Source organism: Pipistrellus kuhlii, unplaced genomic scaffold, assembly GCF_014108245.1.
Source record: "Pipistrellus kuhlii isolate mPipKuh1 unplaced genomic scaffold, mPipKuh1.p scaffold_m20_p_12, whole genome shotgun sequence".
Taxonomy (NCBI): domain Eukaryota; kingdom Metazoa; phylum Chordata; class Mammalia; order Chiroptera; family Vespertilionidae; genus Pipistrellus; species Pipistrellus kuhlii.
Genome location: NW_023425427.1, coordinates 44,657,583 through 44,682,219, shown reverse-complemented (window position 1 = coordinate 44,682,219; position 24,637 = coordinate 44,657,583). Strand labels below are relative to the sequence as shown.

Here is a 24,637-nt window from a genome sequence, read left to right as displayed (position 1 = left end):
CTCCCATAGGGGGAGCGCCGCTCAGCCGGAAGCTGGACTCAAGGCTGGAAAGTGTAGCTGTGGGCGGTGAGAGCCTCTTGCTACTCTGCAGCAGCACTTCCCAGTAGGGAGCTGCAACAGCAGGTATAGTGGGCCAAGATGAGCATGAGTGGCAGGGCACCTGGCCCCGGTTCGGGCTCCTCCCTGGCCACCTGCCACTTGGTGCACTGCTACATCCCCCAAGGGGTCCTAGATTGAGAGTGACTGTGCCATAGCTTATAAACTGCTATATCCCACACACAGTTCAATAAGGAAGTTGGCTTCTGTAGTATTTGAAAAAGAGATCCATGGCTACTTAATCCTAATTCATCAGAACAATCTCCAAACTGTCCACATCCGGTTTATTCTACATGGGGATGAACACGCATTCCTATATATTAGGAATAGTCTCTGAGATTTAAAAATTTAAAAATTGGCAAGACTACTTTAACGCTGGAAAAGAAAAAAAAAAAAAAAACCAGGATGATTCAGCAATAACATGCATGGACTCTGGCTTGCACATTTTGTGGTCAGCCCTGATTCTGACACAACTGGGTGACAAAGCCAATTACTTAATGTCTACTCTGCTTCAGTTTTTCCACCCATAAGTTGGGGAAAATGTACTATTGCCTCAGAAGAATCATGCTATGTACTACTTTTTATAATCAGGGCAAAAAAATATAGCTGCCCATACAATAGCAAGATGCCATCCATCTGTATGAAAAGTATGGTCATTGGTGCATACAGTGCCCTGGATTGCGAGAGGGATGTCCAACTGCTGGCTTAGGCCCAATCCCCATGGGCTTAAACCATCAGTCAGACATCTCCCAGAGTGGCCCTGGATTGCAAGGTGTTGTAAGCAAGGCTTACAGACACCCAACCTCCCAGTGCACAAATTTCATGCACCAGGCCTCTAGTATAAAAATTAAAATATATATATATATCACAATGAAGTTAGGTTTATTTGAGAAACACAAAATTTAATAATTGAAAATCAACCAATGTAATTCACCATGTTAACAGAATAAATGAGAAAAGCTTAAATATTACCTTAAAAGATGCATTGAATATACCCAATACCTCTCCATGAAAAAGCTTTTATCAAACTTTGAATAGCCCTAGCTGATTTGACTAGTGAATAGAGCATCAGCCTGCAGACTGAAAGGTCCTGGGTTCCATTATGTTCAAGGGCATGTATCTCAGTTGCAGGCTCCTCGTGGCCCAGGTCCTTTGTCGGGGCATGTGCAGGAGGCAACCAATCGATATGTTTCTCTCACATAGATATTTCTCTTGTCTTTCCCTCTCTCTTCCACTCTCTTTAAAAAAAATCAATGGAAAAATATTCTTAGGTAAAGATTAAAAACAAACACACAAAAAACTTTGAATAGATAAGGAACTTTCTGAATGTAATAAAGGGTATATATTTTTAAAATCACACAACAAACACAGTGTTTAAAGATGTAATAGTGTAAGGTTCAAAAATAAGCAAAAAATTTAATAAGAGGAGTCAAGATAGTGCTTATATTTGTGGGGGTAGCTAATAATTAGGAACATCAGGAAAGTTTATTAGACCCTGGTAATATTCTATATCTTGATCTGAGTGGTATTTATCTGGATGTGTGCACTTTGTCAAATGTCACAGAGTTATGCATTTTAAAATGTGTACAGTTTATTTGTACACTACATTTCAGTAAAATGATTTATAAAATTTTTCATCAGTTCTTTTTCATGAAACCTTATAAATATCCTAAAAGTTATATTTAAGTACTAAGTCTCAACATAGCCAAAACACTTTAGAAAAAAAAAGTAGGTGTAGACTACCAAATATAAAGACTCATTATGAAGCTATACTAATTAAGACACTATAATATTGCATATGAATACAGAGAATATAGAACCTAGAAATAAATTGACAAATATGCTCAATATGGATAAATGAGAGAGACAGCCTAACACTAAACAAGAAAAAAGGAGAATCAGTCAATAGTTTGAACTGGAAAAACGGGTTACTGTTTAGAGAAACATAAATAAAAATGGGTCCTTACCTTACACTATAGACAAAAGACAATCCCGACTTAATTATGAATACAAATGACATAAGCAAAGCTTTAAAACTCTGAGCAAAATAGAAATGCAACAATTTCTGTCTTTGGGGTTGAGAAGGATTTTTAAATGAGATACCAGAGCAGAAACTATAAAATATTAATTTGTCTAAATTAAAATTAAGAATTTCTGTTCATCAAATGACACTTTAATGAAAATGAAAAGATACGAACTGAGATATCTATTGCACATTTATCATACTACAAATTGATTTCAATAACATATAATAACTTTCAAATTCCATTTTAAAAATCCAACAAAAGAAGGTTTAAAAGACATAGGCATCTTGCATAGGAGGGCACACACTTGGCTACTAATCATCTAAAGTTATGCTTTATCAGTGATATGAATATGAAGATAAAAATAAAATAACTTTATACTAATCACTTGTCAACAAACTAAGAAACCTGATAGTACCAACTGTTGAGGAGGATGAGAATCAATCTTATCTTGTAAACGTCGTTTGGAGTAAGACTGAGAAAAATCACTTTGAAAAATAAGTCATCAGTATTTTCTGAAAGTAACTTTTCATACCCTAGCTCTAGAATTTTCATTTCTAGATATGATCTATGTCTTTATATTATCAGTACTACAGAATCATAAAAATGCATGTACATGTATACCAAGAATCATGCATATACAAAAATGTCAATTGTAGCATTATTTATAAATAGAGGCCCAGTGCACGAAAATCTGGCATGTGCCCACTGGGACCCTTCAGTCTGCGCAGGCTGATGCTCTATCCATTGAGCCAATTCGGCCTATGCCCACTTGAAGTCTGGACACCTCGGGGGATGTCCACCTGCCTGCTTAGGCCTGCTCCCCAAAGAATGGTTCCTAAACTGGCAATCAGATATCCCTCTGGCAACCCATGAGTCCTCAAGGGATATTCACCTGCCAGCTTACTAGCAGGCCTGCTCCCTGGGGGAGTGGATCTAAGCCATCAGTTAGACATCCTTAGAGCTGCCAAGGAGGCAGGAGAGACTCCCTCCCCACACCGCTGCTCTCACAGGCATCAGCCCAGCTTGTGGCTGAGCAAAACTCCCCCTATGGGAAAGCACTGACCACCAGGGGGCAGCTCCTATGTTGAGTGTCTGTCCTCTGGTGGTCAGTGCACATCATTGCAACTGGTCATTCCTGGTTGTTCTGTCCTTAGGGTCAATATGCATATTACACTTTTATTATATAGGATAGCCAAAAAATAGAAATAACTCAAATACTCATCTACAAATGAATGTACAAATAGTTAAAATATAATCACATATAATAAAACTAGAGGCCAGATGCACGAATTTGGTCATGGGTGGGGTCCCACAGCCTGGCTGGTGATCAGGGCCGTCTCCAAAAGTCCCTATGGGGATGATTGGGGCCAGCAGACTGGGGATGGAGGGGAGGGACTGTGGGAGGTTGGTCTGCTGTGAGAAGTGCACTGACCACCAGGGGGAGCTCCTAAAAATAAGTGATCAAGCCCTAGCCAGTTTGGCTCAGTGGATAGAGCATCAGCCTGTGGACTGAAGGGTCCCAGGTTCAATTCCGGCCAAGGGCACATGCCCGGGTTGTGGGCTCGATCCCCAATAGGGTGTGTGAAGGAGGCAGCTAATCAATGATTCTCTCTCATCATTGATGTTTCTATCTCCCTCTCCCTTCCTTTCTGAAATCAATCAATCAATATATATATATTTTTAAAGTGATCAATTATACCAAACAACATGGATGACTCTTAATAACATAATGAGCCAATATTGCCCAACACTAAGTCACCATACAATATGATACATTTTTAGAAATGACAAAATAAACAATATACAATTTACACATAAATGTATATGTGCTAAAACTTTTTAAAAATAATCAAAATGGCCCTAGATGGTTTGGCTCAGTGGATAGAGTGTCAGCCTGTGGACTAAAGGGTCCTGGGTTCAATTCCGGTCAAGGGCACATGCCTGGGTTGCAGGCTCGATTCCCAGTGTGGAGGCAGCCAATCAATGATTCTCTCTCATCATTGATGCTTCTCTCTCTCTTCCTTTCTGAAATCAATAAAAATTTATTTAAAAAAATCTAAATGATAAACCGTTTAATAGTCATGTCTGGTGAGAGAATCAGAGTACCAGATAAGCAAGGAGCATACAAGTAAATACCAGTCATTAGTAATATTATAGTCCTTGGATTAGTTAGTGAGACCAAGGGTGTTTAATATGATAGACAAACAAATTAAATAAATAAAATAGGCCTATGCGTATAACATAATACTGTGTCATAATACAAATTTTATGATTAATGAAATTCTGTGAATCTGATGTCCAAAATATATGACCTAAAAAAATACAAATTTAAAATGTATTAGTAAGACAAAATATTCTAAGTTCAAAAGTTACTGTTCTTCAATAGTTAATAAACATTAAAGCACCCAATTACCTGTTAGTGTTCATTCCATTTCTGATTTAAATTTATAAATAGTAAAATTTATAAAATTATATAGGATAGCCAAAAAATAGAAATAACCCAAATACCCATCTACAAATGAATGTACAAATAGTTAAGATATAATCACATATAATAAAACTAGAGGCCAGATGCATGAATTAACATTAAAATTTATAGAATTATATAGGATAGCCAAAAAATAGAAATAACCCAATTGTGGGTGCTTAAAAACATAAATAAATGTATAGGTGTAAGATATTTTTTACAATATATATGTAGAGATGAAATTTATCTTAAAGATTATCTAAAAAGAAGTACCAGTGAATATTTGCTATATGTCAAACTCTACACTGTCACCCTATCTAATAAAAGAGTAATATGCAGATTGACTATAACCCCAAACACAAGTTGGCTGCCCCCATGTGGTCAAAGATACTGCCCTCATGTGGACACAAGATGGCCACCACAAGGTGGCCAGCAGGAGAGGAACCAGGCCTGCAAGGGAGGGCAGTTGTGGGCAATAAGGCTAGCTGGGGAGGGCAGTTGGGAGGGACCAGGCCTGCAAGGAATCACAGTTTTGGGGGACAGAGGCCTGCAGAGAAGAGCAGTTGGCGGGGGGGCAGGCCTGCAGGGTAGGAAACTTAGGGACAATCAGGCTGGCAGGGGAGTTGTTAGGGGGTCATCAGGCTGGCAGGTAGAAGTGGTTAGGGGCAATCAGGAAGGCAGGTAGCCGAGCAGTTGGGAACCAGCAGTCCTGGGTTGTGAGAGGGATATCCGACTGCCCATTTCAGTGGGATTGTGCCTAAAAGGAAGCTGGCCATCCCTTGAGGGGTCCCAGATTGCAGAGGGTGCAGGCTGGGCTGACAGACACCCCCCACCTCCATGCACAAATTTTGTGTACAGGGCCTCTAGTTAATTATAACACTGAACCTCAAAAACTCTATTACATGGATACTATTAATATCAACATTTTATTTGTGAAGAGACTCTGGCTGAAAGGGTTAAAAGACATTTGTTCAAGTACACAAAGCTCATAGGCAGAGCTGTTATTTGATCTCATAGGCAGAGCTGTTATTTGCATTCTGAACCTACATATTTATCTATACATTTATACTGCCTCATTTAATAGCACAGGATATAGACAGAAAGCTCAACTGAACTGTCTAAAATCATACATCAAGGCACTGCAGAACTGGGACTAAAAGGTATTAAGTACCATATACCATTATAATAAGCACTTTATGACACTTCCCATCCAATACCCTTCCCATTCTATTAACTCATTCAGTTAAAAAGTCTCAAAATGGCCATGACCTAGTTACACTAATTTCTCTTCACTAGTGTAAATTATCAAAATGTATACTCACAATAACTATTCTAGACTTAACGTGTACATGCATTTCTATATGAATCCATGTTATGTATAACATGTATACAAAGATTATAAAAAATAGCCCAATAAAAACGATCTGCCACAACTTATTATTTAATACTTACAAAATTATTTAAAGTTTTAGTCAATTGTAGGAAATGATTTAATATGATACTGCAATGGGCAGCATTTTTAGAAAATGTCTCTCACCTGTTCTGAGTGGTCTGAATCGCTTTCTTGAGGTAAAGAATAAGGTGCTCCTAATGATTCCTGAAGCTTTTCTTTTAACTTTGCATTTTCTTGCTCTTTTTGAAATAGCTGATCCTGAAGGGTAACAACACTTTGCCGGAGCATAGCTTCACTTGATTTTGTGGTTTCAAAACAAATATGTAATTCATTGTAAAGCTGTTTCAAAAAATACATCCAAATCTATTAATAATCAATTAAAAATATACATTTATGATAGCCCTGCACCCAAATTATTTTAATGGTCTAAGAGAGAAAACAAGATATAAACGTATGGAAAACTAAATGGTATCAAACATCAAAACCACAACTGATATTTAAAAAAGCAATATATATTATTGGTCAGCATAATATAGAAAAATGTACTAAATTTCTAAGGAGGATGGAAGCACTTTTAGCTAGCTATATTAATCTTGGACAGCTCCATAAAAAAAGTACTTGAACTGAGCCATTGGTGGTATTATAGAAATGGAATGAAAACAAAAAGTCATTGTATGGTGGCAGAAATGTGAGAAAATAATGTACAGTGACAGGAAAGGACAGAAAGGGAGCATAAGATATATCAACCTAATTGGACTTAATATGCACATTTGAAAAAACAACACAAAAAACAAGAGTCTTTCATTGAGAGTTCATTAAGATTTACCTTAACTGATATATTCCCATTTAGGATAAATTAGCATCTACTGTGCAAACAGGAGAGGAGGGATAAAGAAATAATATGAGACAAAGTCAGGCAATAAGACTATGGACAGAAGGTAAAGATACCCTGTAGACTTATTAAAGACTGAACAAAGTGTGATAAAATAGAAGCAATGTTCTGAAGGGCATGATATATAAGTTTAATTTTTTAACACAAGGCAACATACATTAAATTTAAAATTAGAATTTATTAAAACTGTGAGATAGCACATGGTACATAAGAGGCATCAAGCAGTCATATATGATTAACAATGGTAGTCTCCAAATACTCATGAACTTATTTCTGATGAAAATCCTAATTTTTTATTGTGATTTAATGAGACATAATTCATTTTGTGGTAACCGATTTAAATAAAGAATCTATATGTGTATTTGTTGATGAAACTGAGAAAGTGATCTAAGAGCAAAGATTTGTGATGTTGTTATACATATATGTGGCTGATAGTGAGCTCTCTCTCTCTCTCTCTCTCTCTCTCTCTCTCTATATATATATATATATATATATATGCTAACAGTAAGATCTTGTAACAACAGTAAAATCCCCAATGGGAGAATATCAAAATCATGTAGCTAATACAGTAGGTTCTTAGATGGTGAGAATCTTCCATTAGTTGGCCTTGCTTTATGGAAAGAAACCTAACTATACAAAAGATGGCAGAGTACTTTTATGTATGTATGTTATACTTTAATTTCTAAAAGTTTAAAAAGGCTTGTGAAATCTAGTGCTCTTTCTCAGACATATACTTTGCCATAAAAATAAGATTCTCCATACCATTCCTCTGGCATGTAATTAGCTCATTAGACTCTGTAAAGCACTGTACCTCTATATTGTTATACTTTAAATAATCCATTTCACTTAACAGCCAAAGTCTAAGCAATTTTTATAAAGGAAGGGTTGTCAATATCGTCTATAAAGAATTTCAGGACATAAATTTGTACTTTCCTTTCCAATTACCTTTATACCAGGAAGTATGTCCAATGTCCTTTCCACAGCTGATACCTTCAGATATTCTAGGAGGGAAGTTCAAGTAGAAACCTGACAGCTTTGAGGAACAATGAAGGGATCAGAGTGGGCCCTACAGTGACCTACCTGTGCTATGTTGCTGCTTTCATGACTGAGTTCAAGGCAGGAAAAGAAATGCACAAAATCTGGAGACAAGAGCTAAGCTGACTTGAAAGATTTGAAACTATGATGAGTAAAGGTCTTCTGCCCAAGAACATATAGAATCAAACATTCCATTGAAAGGTTATTTAACCACTTTCTCTTGTTTGAATGCCTTATTAGTACTAACCAGTCTTACCCAATCAGTAAAAATTAACATCTTTGAAGGGAAATGATAGAAAATAGTATTAAAGTAATTATAGATTTCAAGTTATACATCAGTAAAAATATATTTGAAAAAAGAATTTACTCCTGGGCCAGTGCACTCAGTGGTTAGAGTGACGGCCTGCACATCGATTCCTGGTCAAGGGTATATACCTGAGTTACAGGTTTGATCCCTGGCCTGGTCAGGGAGTGTGCAGGAGGCAACCAATCTATGTGTCTCTCTCTCCGATGTTTCTCTTTCTCCCCAAACCCTCCTTCCCTTCCACTCTCTCTAAAAATCAATGGAAAAAATATCCTTAGGTGAAGATTAACCAAAAAATAATAAATAAAATATATAAATGCATAAATAAGAATTTACAGATTTTTAATATTTGAGAATATCACGAACGATGATAAGTATTGACAAAGAAAGAACTCCTCATTTTCCTCCATTTTCCCAAGGTGCAGGCATGATGATAATGTATGATCAGGACTGAGAATCAATTTACTTCTATTGGTGCCAAATATAAGGTATATGTTTCTCTCTCTCTTTTTCTTTTTTTAATATATTTTTATTGATTTCAGAGAGGAAAGAAGAGGGAGAGAGAGAGAGAGAGAGAGAAACATCCATGATGAGAGAGAATCATGGATTGGCTGCCTCCTGCAAGTTCCTCCTGGGGATTGAGCCCACAACCTGGGCATGTGCCCTTGACCAGAATTGAACATGGGACCTTTCAGTTCGCAGGCCAAAGCTCTATGTTTCTCTTGAGTATCATGTCTTGAGATCTTCCTTTACAGATATAAGGCTCTGTGCCTAATCATTTATGGAAGAAGTCTCTATCTTAATGTTTTCCCCCCCTCTCTTCTCTCTTCTGTCTTGTTTCCATAAAAATGAAGATTAACAGCAATCTACTTTGCTCTCTCTGCCATGCAGCTTATTCTGTTGTACTCTTTCCTATTCAGAAGTTGCTCTGGCTTGATTTGATATCACTGAATAGGCAACTCTAGACACAGGCAAGCTCTGTCTTTGAAAATATCCATCCTTCCAAGTAACAGGTAAAAATGAAGTGAGAAAGCCTAGAATAGATTATCTAGACCTAGACCAACCCTGCTCCAGGAATTAGAACAAAATCTCTCTTTTTCCTTATTCATAATCCAATGTACATCTCATACTTGCATATTTTCTTTGATATCTGCATGGGCTTCACTTATGTAATAGGACCACTCAGCTTTGAACTTAAGGAATGCAAAGACAGCCTTTAGCGATTTTTAATTCTAGACCCACTCTACCAGTAAATTTGGCTGGAAAAAAAAAAAGCCTTCAAGGAAGTTAAGATTATTTTTTCATTTCTAATATATTTTATGGTGATAAACTCTTAGGATAATATAATATTTATTTTTCTAGATCTTGCAAGGGGCAAAGGTTAGGATGTTACAGTCCCCTGATTAAGTAGCATCTATTCTCATCTCATTAATAATAGTAGAGTGGGTAAAAACAAAAGTTCTCAAGTGAGCAAATTAGATAATATAGTAAATTCATTCATCTGCTATGGTTTAGGCATCTTGGGTTAATAACTTTTTCCATATTAACAATCACAACTGCTTACAGCAGTTTTCAAAGACTTTTCTCTCCAATTTATTTTCTCTAATAGTTGATAAATATGGAATGTATCAGCATCTTTTACAAGATTCTGGCCTATGCAAACATTTAATCATAAATTTCCCTATATACTTTAGAATTAGCATCCTCATAATTCTTGAGTAATTATTATGCTTATTATTCTTCAAGCTATAGTTTGTTGAAGAAATTAAAAAATGAAAAAAGATTAAGAGGATTTCCAAGATACAGAAAGCAAATTATCTCCAGAAATAGGGCCCCAAAACTCAAGTCCTTTAATTTTCAGGAGCTCATGTCATATAATTATCATTAAATAGAACAAAAGGTGATAAAATATATATTTAGAACTCAAAACTTGTTAGATGATCTAGAAATCATAATGATACAATTCCCATCTTTATTAAAGGTACACATATAAACACCAACAAAGATAGAAAAATTATTAGTACTTATATAAATGGCTACATACATATTCAGAGGAAGAAAACACACTAGCTTACTTTTATTTCTCCTGGGTGCTTTTCTTCCAGAGAAGCCATGAACATTATTTGTTGGGTAGTTTTATTTATAGGACTAATGGTCTGTTATACAGATCTGTGGGAAAATATGATACACCTCTATCTTGTGCTCAAAATTCTTTTCAGTTTTCTCTCTTCACCTTTGTCTTTCTTCCTTATACCCCTCATCCTGCTACTGTGGGTTTTTTGTTTTGTTTTTAAGTATACTTTATTTATTTCAGAGAGGAAGAGAGAGAAATAGAGAGACAGAAACATTAATGATGAGAGGGAATCATCGATCAGCTGCTTCCTGCACATTGGACCAAGCCCAGAACCCAGGCATGTAACCTTGACTGGAATTGAACCTGAGATCCCTGGGTCTGGAGGCCGACACTCTATCCAGCAAGCCAAACCAGCGAGGGCTAGGCAACAGCTTTTTTTATCTCTTCACATACTGAAATGGATACTATGATATAAATCAACTTAATAAGTGAGAGAAAAGAGGAGAAATGGGAGAGAAACAAACAGAAAAAGTAAAGAGAGGAAACAGATAAACTAATTAGAAACAATAACTTAAGAATACCTAACTCATAAAGAAGCAAGCTTAGTAAGAATTGGAAGTAAACTATTAATATAATATTTTATTTACTTTTTATTCACCTGAGTCTTACAGCTAGGCCAAAATTATTATTTGAAAAAACTAAAATTAATTTATGTAAAAATATATTGGAAAATCTTAATGTTTAAGTAAACAATTTTGACTCATTGTTGAATAGACTATTAAATTACTCTATTTTATTGGGGGAAATTTTAGAAAAATACATCTGGAAGAGGAATAGAGACAAGTATTAAGTAAATTGCTCTAGGATTAGAATGAATAATTTAATATAAATGAACACTGGAAGTCTGAAGAGTAGCACACTCTTTACTTATGATAAATAAAACAGTGTGATCATTCCCAAATTAAAAAATCCTGAACTTCAAAATGAATACATTTTTAATAAAAAAAGAAAAACAAGACTTGCAGAAAATGAAAAATCTAAAGGAGGTCAAAAATTTAAAAATTGCAATGTTAGAGCAAAATGTAAAAAAACAAAAACAAAACAAAACAAAACAAAAAAAACAGATTTGGACAATCAGTGGCTGAAAAATAATGATGGGGCTTTTTTCACAGAGAATAGCATGCTACATTTGAATATAAATTACTATGGGTATGGGGTCTTTGAAGCAAAAATTAAAGATAAATACTTGAATTAAATAAGCAAGTGAAAGAGAAAAAATTTTAAGTTATTAACAAGGTCCAATTTTTCTTGTCATTTTAGCAATGGAGACTGGTTTAGAAACAAAAGCATAATGGGAAATCTCACATAAAACAAAAAGGTGGAGATGGTTCTATTTGAAGTGGAGAGGATAGGACTACTCTTTCACTTGTTATCATCCACATCCTGATGGAAACCCAAAGGGAACAAATAATATAGATGAAAAAGCATGGTTCCAAAGTATCATTTAAAAGTATGTTTTTAAAGTTTTCTTAATGATTGATTTTATATTAATTACAGATATTGACTTTTCATGATGCATATTTTAGAAGAGGAAGTTTAAACAAAACAAGAACGAAGTAACACAGACTGCTCAATTTAACCTCTCTATATTTTGGTTGTTCAACTACTATGAGGGAATAACATCAATCTCAGAAGGCTGGCCTAAATAGGAACTAACATAGTCATATAAATAACTCAGTACATGATACAAAATATGCAGGATTCAATAAAGATGTGTATTTTAAGCACTAGCTATAATTATTGCTGCTGAGTCAGAAAACCTAAACAGTTAGGTAAGCATTCTTAAGGAAACCCTTAAACAACTGAAAGTAGAATGACTTCAAAAGAAACACAAAAAATAGAGAGAAAAATATTTTGGTAATATTGATCCTGAAGATCTCTTCACCATAAACACAGTGTTTGTGCAGATTTGCCAATAAAATAACAAACAAATTCTATAATAAAAGACTGCTTCAGGTCATAAACTAGAATCCCACAAATAATTTCTCATAATAGAAAAGTATTAATAATTCCATTATCCAAATCCATTCTGGTTTGAGGTCTATAGTCCTGGTACATTTCATAGTGGTTATCAAAATTCAAATAAAAAATATCCTACAGAATAAATTTACATCTATATTTGAAATGTTTCTGCTTTAACAGCCAGAAAAAAACTCAAAATTTAAAATATCACCAAATTGAATCATATTTCGTTTTTAATTTTGAAGAATCACATATAAAAGGGAATAATAAAGAAATGTTGAAATCTGAAAAAATTGAATTTGACATATTTTTATAAGTTCATACATGTAAATTTACATTTTTATGACAGAATAAAAGCATACTTTTTGATAAGATATACTTTCCGCTGTATGAACATCTTCCTGATTTCTCAGTACTTTTTGTGTGTCCATATTCAGAACCTGAAGCTGTTGGATCAACTCTGCTTGCTGTGCTGTATGTGCACTGTTCTGTTTGTAAAGATTCTGCAGTTCCTGCAGCTCCTTCCTGTGAAAAGCAAGCAATAAATAGAGAGAAGCATGAATGAAGATTATCTCAGTTAAATAACTATGTTCATCTAGGTTATAAATTGGCTTCTAATTTTTTCATCTATTATTTTTTACTGCAGGCAAACGTATTAATAAAAGAAATCATATATAAAGTATTTACTATTTATCACATATACCTAGGAAGTACTGATAGAACTACTATGACTTTCAAAGCCAAATACTTATCAATTTTCTTATATAGCTTGACAGTAATAAAAACCCTGTATATACAGACATAGTACCACCTTCTTACTGAAATCAACTTACAATTCAGTTCCAGAAATTGATAAGTATAGATTCCAATGACAGTTACCAGATAGTTTTGAATACAGGGTAAGTCATCCTTTCATTATATATTATACAAAACTTTAAATATATTAAAAAGAATCCCAAAAGACAAACGAAGTTTTCAAATCAAATTTCCTTATAGCACCATAAGTTTGCAACCTCAAAGCCTAAGCTGATGAGCTGAATTCCTGTGACTCCTCTAATCTAGTTTGAAGGAAATGACAAGGAAAAAAATCAGAAGGAAGAAGAGTGACATAAGGTAAAGCCAGTCCTTCCAACCCAAAAAGGGTGAAATTGGTAAGTAGGGGATCAAATGAAGTGGGATGGTAGTAATGATGACACTAAAGGTCCAGGAAAACCACACCTCTGAGAAAGATTCCTGTGCCAGTGAATCCTGCGTGATACAAATCATATAAAAATAAAATATATTTTGCATATTCAATTTGAAGGGAAATATTTATAAATATGTATTTCATAGAAATACCCTTAATGGTAGATATTTTGGAAACTTTTCTTTACCTGTAACCTCAAATTGGTGATTTATTCATATAAGATACATCTTACAAAAAAAAGAAGGAACAAAAGAGATATGCACAGTTATTAAAGATGAATGAATATTAATATGGGAGGAATAAGCCTTGCTTTTTAGAGGTTTAGAATATGAATGTTCTCCAGATCCAACAACCCCTAGACCCATATAAATTTTGGGTGGACACAAACATTCATAAACATGTACATTACACCATCTTTCTTAGTTCTTTGAGGCTGCTATAACAAAATATCGTATCTGGGTCATTTGCAAACAACATAAATTTGGTTTTTTCTTTTCCTATTTATCCCCTCTATGCTCTCTTCTACCTCCACTCCCCCACACCCCGCAATCACCATACTGTCATCCATGTCCATGAGTTTTTTTCTTTTTTGCTCAATACTGCCACATCCCTCCATCTACCCCAAACCCAACTAGAGCTGTCTGCCTGCTCTCTATCCAGGAGTCTGTCTCTACTCTGTTTGGTAATTCAGTTTGTTCATTAAATTCCTCATATGAGTGAATTCATATGGTACTTGTTTTTTTCTGGCTTATTTTCCTTAGCATAATGCCCTTCAGTTCCATTCATGCTGTCACAAAGGGTAAAACTTACTTCCTTTTTCCAACAGATTAGTATTTCATTGTGTAAATGTACCTGTTGGCAAGGATGTAGAGAATCAGTGCACTGGGCCTCTAGTATGCAATATATGATCTTTGGTTAATCTCCTTGCCCTCCCCTCTCCTTCCTTCCTTCTGAGATTCAATAGTCTGTTCCATGTTTCCATGCCTGTGCCTTGAGCATCTGCCCCCTGGTGGTTAGTGAGCATCAGAGCTACCGGTTAAATGGTCAAACAGATGTTTAGGCTTTTATATATCTAGAATAGCCAAAATTTGGAAGCAGCTCAAGTGTCCATCATTATGTAAGTAAAAAAAGAAGCTCTGGTACAGAAAGTTATTTTTCTAGTTCTGTATGCTGGAAGTCAGAGGGTTAAGTGTGGACCCTCTTCAGGGTCAGAGGCTTATTGTGTGGAAGGCACAAGGTGGCCCAGGGAGGTCTCTTATGTAAAAAACTTTAATCTCTACCCTAATGACCTAAGTACTGTCCAAAGAATCCACTTCCTAATGCCATCACATCAAGCACTAGGATTTCAATATATGTATTTTGGGTGGGCACAAACATTCAGACTCTACCACTATCTGTATTCGAAAAATTGAAACTTGCAAAAAATAAAAGTCCAAAACTGGGAGAGGGGAGAGAAGGGAATAATAATGTAATGCCTCTAAGAAATGTAATATTCACAAGAGGAAGGTTGATGTGACCCACAGTAATAAGGCTTGCAGCATATTGTCATTTTTCAAGAACAATATTGGCAATAATTATTAAAGGAGATAGGCAACAAATGTAGGATAAAATTCCATCAGATTATATAGTTGAGACATATGTTAGGCAGGAGAATTAGGTAAATGTTGCATTTAGAAAGGAAATATGGTGTGGAGTTAAAAACATATAATCTTTCTAAAATACTGCTATTTGCAAAAACATGAATGGGTCTTAAAAATGTCATGCTGCCATAACCAGTTTGGCTCAGTGGAGAGTATCAGCCTGCAGACTGAACATTCCCAGGTTCAATTCCCATCAAGGGCATGTACCTTGGTTGTGAGCACATCCCCAGTAGGAGGTGTGTAGGAGGCAACTGATCGATGTTTCTCTCTCATCAATGTTTCTACCTTTCTATTCCTCTCCCTTCCTCTCTATAAAAAATAAATAAAATATATATGTATTTATTTTAAATGTCATGCTAAGTGAAATAATTCAGATGGAAAAAGTCTGAACCATATGATTTCAGTCATATGTGGAATATAAAACTAAAATAACCAAAAACTCAAAGACACAGATAATAGTATGGTAGTTATCAGAGGAAAGAGGAATGGGAGAAGGCAAAAAAGGTTAAAGGAGAGTCAAATATATGGTCATAGAAGACTTTACTGTTGAGTGGTGAACAAACAGTGCAATATACAGATGACACATTACAGATTTATACACTTGAAATCTATAATTTAATCTATTAATATATAACAGCTCACACATACACACACACACACACACACACACACACACGAAAAAAACAAAAACAAAAAAACCGCACATATCTTTTAATACAGTGCAAAACACAGCAAATTTATCTCTCCTCCAATGCTAGGAGACATTTGTTATTTCTTTTAATATATGTATATGTATATGTATATGTATATGTATATGTATATGTATATATATTAAAAAATATAATACATACATATGTATGTATGTTTTATTAATGGATTTTTACATTGCCAAAGACTCAACTTTCAATCTTATTTTTTAAAATAAATCTTTATTGGAACCAAGATGATGGCATAGGTAAACACCTATATTTGCTACCTCTCACAACCACACCAAAATTACAACTAAAAGGCAAAACAACTTACCACCCAGAACCATGGGAAAGCTGGCTGAGCGGAAGTTCCACAACTAGAGAGGTGAAGAAAGTGCACTGTGCACTGAGACTGGTAAGAGGTGCAGAGGAGCAGAAAGTGCTGGCACCTGGATGTGCTGCTGTTTCAATAGGGAGGGAGATACAAGCTCCCACTTGCTCAGAACTCCAGTTCTGGGCAAGACTCTGGGGGACCCAGGCACATATGGGGAGAAACTGGACTGTCTAGCATTGGGACAGGAATGTGAGGGCGGCTTTTTCTCAGTGTGCTCACAGTGATCATTGTTCCTTCACAGAGGCATGGGACTCGGAAATCCAGAAACCTCTCCAGTGCAGGGCTCACTGGCAGCCATTGCTGTTTGCTCTGTCCTGGCAATTTTCAGAGACCCCAACCCACCCAATTTACAACCCCACCCAAGTTGTGCGCATTGGCTTTTGCATATGAGTGGCCTGTCCTTTCTCCCCTAAAACGTGTCAAACTGCAGCTGGGACAGAGCGCCCCAGAGCTCCCAAAAGAAGGTCCAAAACCTGGCAGCAGCATCCGGCTTTCCTTCACAGCTGGGCCTCTTCTGTGCACTTCTAAACCTCATACAAAGAGGAGGAATCTGCAGATGTCTCTGTAGCCCCAGACAGTGGCTGACCTTGCACCTCCTTGGAGATTCAAGAGCCAGTGTACCCAGTGGTCAGCGTGAGATCATACTGGATTAGAACCCTTCATATCCACAAGAGACACATCCAAGGGGCAGATTCAGTGAGCACCAAAGCCCCAATGAAGCAATTTCTGCCCCATAAGGGTGTTTCCTGCTCAACAGATCTTCCAGTGTAGATACAGCTGATCAACACAACCAATTAGCCTGGAGGTCATTCCTCCAAATGATATCAACAGCAATCAAGGGTTAACTACATCAAGACTGTGCACACAGCCCATAAAAAGGTACACCAAGAGTGTCCACCTCAGGTGACTGGGGAGGCTGAGCCACTGGGCCCTATAGGACACCTACCACTCAAGGCTATCCTATCAACTCAAGGAGACTTAGAAGTTATCCAGTACATAGAAACAAACACAGGAAAGCATCCAAAACATAGAGACAAAGAAACAAGTCACAAAGGAAAGAAATGGAGAAAAGCAAAATACTGGATAGAGTTCAAAACCACGGTTATAAGGTTACTCAAGAATCTTCTAAAAACCTCTAAGAAATTTAGTGAGACCTCAAGGATTGGAGGGACCAATAAAAAATTAAGCATACACTTATTGAAATAAAGAATAATAACCAGAGATTCTACAGCAGACTAGAGGATCCCAAGTATCAAGTCAAGGATTTAAAATATGGAGAAGAAAAAAATCCAATTGGAAAAGCAAAAAGCAAAAAGAATCTAGAAATATGAAGATAGTGTAAGGAACCTCTGGGACAACTTTAATCGTACCAACATCCAAATTATGGGGGTGCCAGAAGAGTGTGAACAAGATATTGAAAACCTATTTGAAGAAATAATGACAGAAAACTTCCCCTTCCTAGTGAAAGGAATAAGACTTACAAGTCCAGGAAGTGCAGAGAACCCCAAACAAGAGAAATGCAAAGAGAACCACACCAAGATACATCACAATTAAAATGCCAAGGGTGCGAAGCCGATTTGGCTCAGTGGTAGAGCATCGGTCTGCGGACTGAAAGGTCCTAGGTTCGATTCCGGGCATGGGCATGTACGTTGGTTGCGGGCACATCCCCGGTAGGGGGTGTGCAAAAGGCAGCTGGTCGATGTTTCTCTCTCATCGACATTTCTAGCTCTCTATCTCTCTCCCTTCCTCTCTGTAAAAAAAATCAATAAAATATATTTTAAAAAATAATAATAATTAAAAAAAAGTAAAATAAAATAAAAAATAAAATGCCAAGGGCAAAAGACAAAGATAGAATCTTAAAAGCAGCAAGAGAAAAACAGTTAGTTACCTACCCAAACGACTATAAGCTTATTTCTCAACAGAAACTATGAAGGCCAGAAGGGAGTGACAAGAAATATACAAAGTGATGAATAGCAAGAACCTACAATCAAGATTACTCTAACCAGAAAAGCTTTAATTTAGAATTGAAGGTCAGATAAAGAGCTTCCCAGACAAGAAAAATCTAAAGGAGTTCATCACCATCATACCAGTATTAAATGAAACTAGAGGCCCAATGCACAAATTCGTGCACGGGTGGGGTCCAGACAGCCCACCCAAATTGGGGACAATTGGGCAGGGCTGCCAGGAGGAGGGACCATGGGCAGTTGGCTGGCCAGCTCCGTCCATGATCAGGGTGGAGGGGCCAATCGGGGGTGGGGCCAGCCAGAGGGAGGGACCACAGACAGTTGGCCAGATGGCCCTGTCCCCTGGTCAAACTCTTGATCAAACTCCCTGTTGAGGGGCAATTTGCATATCAGCCTTTTATTATATGGGGTACTCTCTAAGAAGAGAAAGAAGAAAAAGGTAAAGATTAAAAAAATTATGAACAAAATGACAACAAATGAATCAACAAGTGAATCTAAAAATCAAATGAATAAAAACCTGATGAACAGAACAAACTGGTGAATGTAACAGAATCAGGAACATGGAATGAAAGCAGACTGACAATTCTCGGGGGGAAGAGGTTGTGAGGGGTGCAGGAAGAGATTGGACATAGAGCTTACACCTATGGACGAGGTCATTGGAGTGCGGGGAAAGCCTGGAGTGAGGTGGGAATCAGGTGGAGGAGTGCTACGAAGGGGGGTGGGGAGAAGAGGAGCATCTGTATTAATCTGAATAATAAAGATTTAAAATAAAATAAAAATCTTTATCTTTGAAAGTATTATATATGTCACTTCCCCCCACCCATTGTCCTCTCTAATCTCCCTCCTCCACAAGCCCTCATCATCCTATCAGATGTGTCCATGGGTTATGTACATGCACATTTTAGTTCATTGGTTAATCTCTCCCCCGCCCTACCCTTCCCTACATTCCTCTGAGGTTTGACAGTCTAATAGATGTCTCCGTGTCTCTGGGCCTATTTTTGTTCATTAGTTTATGTTGTTCATTAAATTCCACGTATGAGTGAAATCAAGTGATATTTATTTTTCTCTGAATGGCTTATTTCGCTTAGCATTATGCACTCTAGTTCGATTCATGCTGTTGCAAATGGTAAGAGTTCTTTCTTTTTTACAGTGGCATAATGTTCCATGGCATAGATATACCACAGTTTTTAATCCATTCATCTGCTGACGGGCTCTTAGGCTGTTTCCAAATCTTAACTATTGTAAATTGTGCTTCTCTGAACATAGGGGTGCATATATTCTTTCTGATGGATGCTTCTGAATTCTTGGAATATATTCTAGAAGTGAATGACTGGGTCAAATAAGAGTTCCATTTTTAATTTTTTGAGGGAACTCCATACTGTTTTCCTCAAAGGCTGAGTCAGTCTGCATTCCCAACAGCAGTGTATGAGGCTTCCCTTTTCTCCACATTTTCACCAACATTTGTCCTTTGTTGATGACAGCCATTCTAACAGGTGTAAGGAGGTATCTCATTGTCATTTTTGATTTGCATCTCTCAGATGAGTAGTGACTTTAAGAAGATTTTCATATGTCTCTTGGCCTTTTGTATGTCCATTTTGGAGAAATGTCTATTTAGGTTCTTTGCCCATTTTTTAATTGGGTTGTTTGTCTTCCTTTTGTTAAGTTGTATGAGTTCCCTGTAAATTATGGAAGTTAATCCCTTATCAGATGGATCACTGGCAAATATGTTCTCCCATGCAGTGGGCTTCTTTGTTGTTTTGTTGATGGTGTATTTTATTTTGGTGTGTGTGTGTGTGTGTGTGTGTGTGTGTGTGTGTGCACGCGCGTGCGCGCGCACACGCGCGCGCACATGCTCGCGCAGAAGCATAAAAACAAATAAAATGAAGGAGCAAAAATGGGTATACAAAGAAATAACCTCCAAAAAAAAGAAAAGGAGGAGTAGCCAGAAAAGGAACTAAATGAAATGGAGGCGAATAATTTTTGTCAGAGAAGGAATTCAGAGTAGGAGATAAGAATGCTCAAACATCTAGATGACAGATACACTTAACTAAATGAGAATTATAAGGAAATGAATGAGAATTTCACCAACATTTGCTATTTCTTATAGATAAGGCCAAAATCAGTAGTTAGCTTGTATTTAAGGGTCATGTGGAACAAAATATATGTATCTTTAATCAGAAGAAACACAATAATATCAAAATAATGTATAATGTAAGTGCTCGGACATTAAAAGTTAACTAAGGAAATAGTATATTCTCCATTCTCATCTCATGCTATCTTCTGGGCATAATCTAAGTGCAATGGAAGCATAATTTTACACTACACTGGGTGGCCAGATTATTATGAACTCTGAACGCATAATAATTTGGCCATTCAGTGTGCTTCTCTTGTGTACCTCATTTATTTGATATCAAAGATACTATAAATCCTGCACCTGATCCATTTTCCCCTTTGCACTGGCTGATAGAAAGCTCAAGGCAAATAGGTGGTTGATCTCCAGCAAAAGTCTAGAATACTTTTGGTACCCATTTGAGATACAAATACACTGAGTGGCCAGATTATTATGTGTTCAGAGAGCATAATAATCTGGCCATTCAGTGTATATAGGTATGTGTATTTCTCTATGTCTCCCCACACCAATCTCTGAAAAGTAGATGGAATGGGATGGAATGTTGAAAAAAAAAAAAACACAAAAAAATCAGAACATGATTAGTATAAAAATAATTAACAAACAAAACTTACAAAATTCACACATCTGGACCACTGGAAAATAGTACATTTGTCTAGATTTTTCCTCATTTGAAAACAAGTAAAGCTTATTAAAAAGGGGAAGTAGTTAGAATTAAAGTAAAAAATTTACTGTGCATAATCAATAGAAATAAATACCTCTGAGTAGGAGTTACTGAAGAAATTAGAGAAAAGGTCTAGAAAAAGTATGAACAAAAAAAAATCACAGCTCTCTGAATTATTAATAGAAAACCAAGATGTGAAAATTATCTTAATAAAATCTCTGTGAAGGCAGGGACATTTTTATTCACTGCTATAAACAGAGCACCTAGAACAATTCCATTATCTTACTAAATATTTGTTGTTGAATTTAGGCACATCTTATGTAACTTTTCAGAATCAGCCTCAACTGCCTCCTAGATTCAGTCCTTGGCTCTACCTCAGCTTATTAACTACCACTTCAGCCTATGAAATCCATATTGTCATGTGGCTCCATTACTCCAAATCAACCAGTCTAGCACATTCATATCACTTCCAGATTATGATAAAATGCTAAAACACAGCCATATAAGCAATACACTTAGACCAATGGAAGACAAACACAGATATTTTTTTCTTTTTTTTTTATCTGAGGGATTGCTATAGGGCATGATTTCTCTTCAGCAATTCCAAAAACAACCTGGTTGGCTAATTTAGTGCACATGCTGTTCTTCATGGCTCATCATGAAGCAGTACCAGCACAATAACGCATTTCCTTGAATTATTTTTTATGCTTCCTGGCCTCTGATTCTTCTTCCCTCACTCACTTTGCCTTGGAATTGAATCTCCCAAGTAAGTAATCAGTGTGTAATCCTTCACTCAGGCTCTGTTTTCTGGAATATATTGGATAAAACAGTTGTTGAATGGATAAAATAAAAAGGATAACATGAAGAATTGTTAAAAAGTAAGATGCCATAATAGCATTAAAATTCATAACAAAGGCACTTATAAGGAAAATTAATGCTATGGAAAATAAAGTTAATTGGTAGGTTCAAACTTGAGAATGTGTGGGTTGAGCTGAGAGGATGCTGAGAATGAACAATGCTTCTGCCCATCTCAAGAAGAATTTTAAGTTCTGTTAACAAGTATTATATTGTGAAAGAGAAATCAATGATCTGCTTACAGTAATGCTATTTAAGGCATCCCTTTAGAGATCAAGTTTGATAACAAAGACTGACAGAGAGTTCCAGACAGTTTCTCTAGGTTATTCCCCAGCTTAAAAAATCTTCATGGTGACAAAAACAAAGCCTTACTGTTTGCTCACATTACATGTGGCTTTTCTCTATTCTAAGACTCAAATTGGAGCAACAAATTATATTAGGAATAAGCCACTCTAATGACAAGGAGTGAAAAGCAAAGGCAAATCAAAGCAATGAGTCTTAGTCATTTACCTGGATGTGGTATATGTCACTTTCACTTTCATTCCACAGGCCAAAATAAGTCTCATGGCTAAGTCAATGTCGGAGAAAGTATACTTCTGTCTACATAATCTTCAATCTATAAATACGGATTAAGAAGAATCTATAGAGATTCTCACAAAATTTTAATGGCTATTATTTCTCTAGTGTAATTTTTCCCTCTATCTTTTTTGTACTTTTCTGTACTGCAGTAATTTTTTATAATTCACATATATCATTATACTAAAATAATTATTTGTTATCATATAAATGCAAACAAAAATAAAGAATAGTGCCCTGGCTGGTGTTCTTAGCTGGGGCACAGAAGGGTCTTGGGTTTGATTCCTAGTCAAGTGCATGTACCTGGGTTGCAGGTTCGATCCCCAGTTCATGTCCCTCTCACATCAATGTCTCTCCCTCCCTCCCTTCTACTCTCTGTAAAAGTCAATGAAAAAAATAACCTTGGGTAAGGATTAACAAAGAAAAAAATAAAAGTAGAAATGAAGGAAGGAAAGAAGGGAGGGAGGGGAAAGAAAGGATGGGAGGAGAGAAATAAGGAAATATTGATTTCAGAGGAATTAAAACTCAAGGCAAAAATTTACACAGAAAATAATTAAAAAGTACAATTTACAGTAAGTAAAAACAAAACAAGAAAACTGAATACTTTACCCTCCAATTCATAGCACATCAAAACATGTACAGCAAAAACAATAAGTAAAAGGAAAATCAGTTGGGAATTATATGGGAAAGAAAGACTCCATTTAAAATAGTAACAAAAAACATAAAATTGCTAGGAATAAATTTTAACATGAAATGTCAAAATCCATATTATAAACAACATAAAACATTTTGTAAGGATACCAAGGTACTGAAACAAATGGAATGGCATATCATACTATAAGACATGAAGACTGACATAAAGATGTCAATTTTCCTTAGGTTTATTTGTAAATTTGATGCTGCGATGAAATAAGAACAAAAAATAAGCAAGTTTACTCCAAACTTTATACACTAAATAATAAGTTGTGATAGGTTGAGAACCGCTAGCAGGGTCACCTAAGACCATCGGAAAACACATATATTTACATTACAATTCATTAACAGTAGCATAATTACAGTTATGAAATAGCAATGAAAATAATTTTATGGTTGGGGGTAACCACAACATGAGGAACTGTATTAAAGGGTTGTGGCATTAGAAAGGTTGAGAACCACTGCTAAAGATTCTCCTATTGGTCAATCTCTGTCCAAGAGCTGGGCTTCTCAGAGAGACTTGATAACAAGCTTGTCTCCTTGCCCCTTCTGGTCTACAGATAGTAATGATTTCCTGTTGTTGATAATGTGAATCTTGATATTTAAAGAGAATTGATATCTTTAACATATTGAGTCTTCCAAACCATGAACTTTGTACAATGCTTGCACATATTAGACATTTTATTTCTTTCAATGTTTAATAGTTCTCTGTATAAAGGTAATATACATTTTTCATTACATTTTTCATAATTTTAGTCATATTGTAAATTACATTATTTTAAAATCCAATTCCTAACATTTTTGGTAGCAAGAAGAGTACAACTGAATTTTATACACTAACTTGTATCTACCAAGTGTGCTAAACACACTTATTAAACAATGTTTCTACCATTTATTTTTAATTTTCTATGACTTAAAAAATAATTACACCATGAGTAAATAAGTAAACCAAAGTATCATCTATAAAGTCTATACTTTTCCTATGAAGATTAAAAATGTGACAAAATGTATTTTTCCTTGTATAACAGATTGATGTATATACATTAACTATTACCCAAGAAAAAATCCTGCCCTCATGTTTATAAATCTTGCAATATTCTAATTATATATAAACAAGAAGTCCAGTGCATGAAATTCATGCATGGGTAGAGTCCCTAGGTCTTGCCAGCAATCAGGGCCAATTGGAGCCTTCTGGCTGCTGGCGAGGGCCTTCCTTATTTCTACACCTCCCCCTGTTGGTCAGGGCACATCATAGCAAGTTATAGAACTCCTCGTCTCCTGGTTGAACCCCCAGGGGTAACACTTTTAGATTAGTCTTTTATATAGAGATATATAATATGTTTGTATAGTAATTACATATGATTATATATATTAATTATAATTATATATGTATATAATAAGTGTATTATATACATACTATATATAGTGGTAGCACCAGAGAAATTATAAGCTTTGTATGATTTTATTGTAATTAAGTAAAAATGTACAAATACATGACATATGGATATATGTGTATATATAAGTTTATACTTTACGCT

At 35.9% G+C, this 24,637-nt stretch overlaps 1 protein-coding gene across 6 annotated transcripts in view; it reads right to left on the bottom strand.

Moving 5' to 3' along the window:
* Positions 1–24,637, bottom strand: part of CNTLN (centlein) — a 227,117-nt gene that overhangs the window by 136,504 nt on the left and 65,976 nt on the right. For all 6 annotated transcript variants that reach the window (XR_006741321.1, XM_036434125.2, XM_036434127.2 and 3 more), the window contains 2 exons: positions 12,673–12,835; positions 6,128–6,322 (listed from right to left, as the gene is read on the bottom strand). Coding sequence is in view for 5 of the 6 variants with exons in the window: in XM_036434125.2 (XP_036290018.1) it covers positions 6,128–6,322; positions 12,673–12,835 (358 nt within the window). In the remaining variant the exon portion in view is untranslated. The remainder of the gene's footprint in view (positions 1–6,127; positions 6,323–12,672; positions 12,836–24,637) is intronic.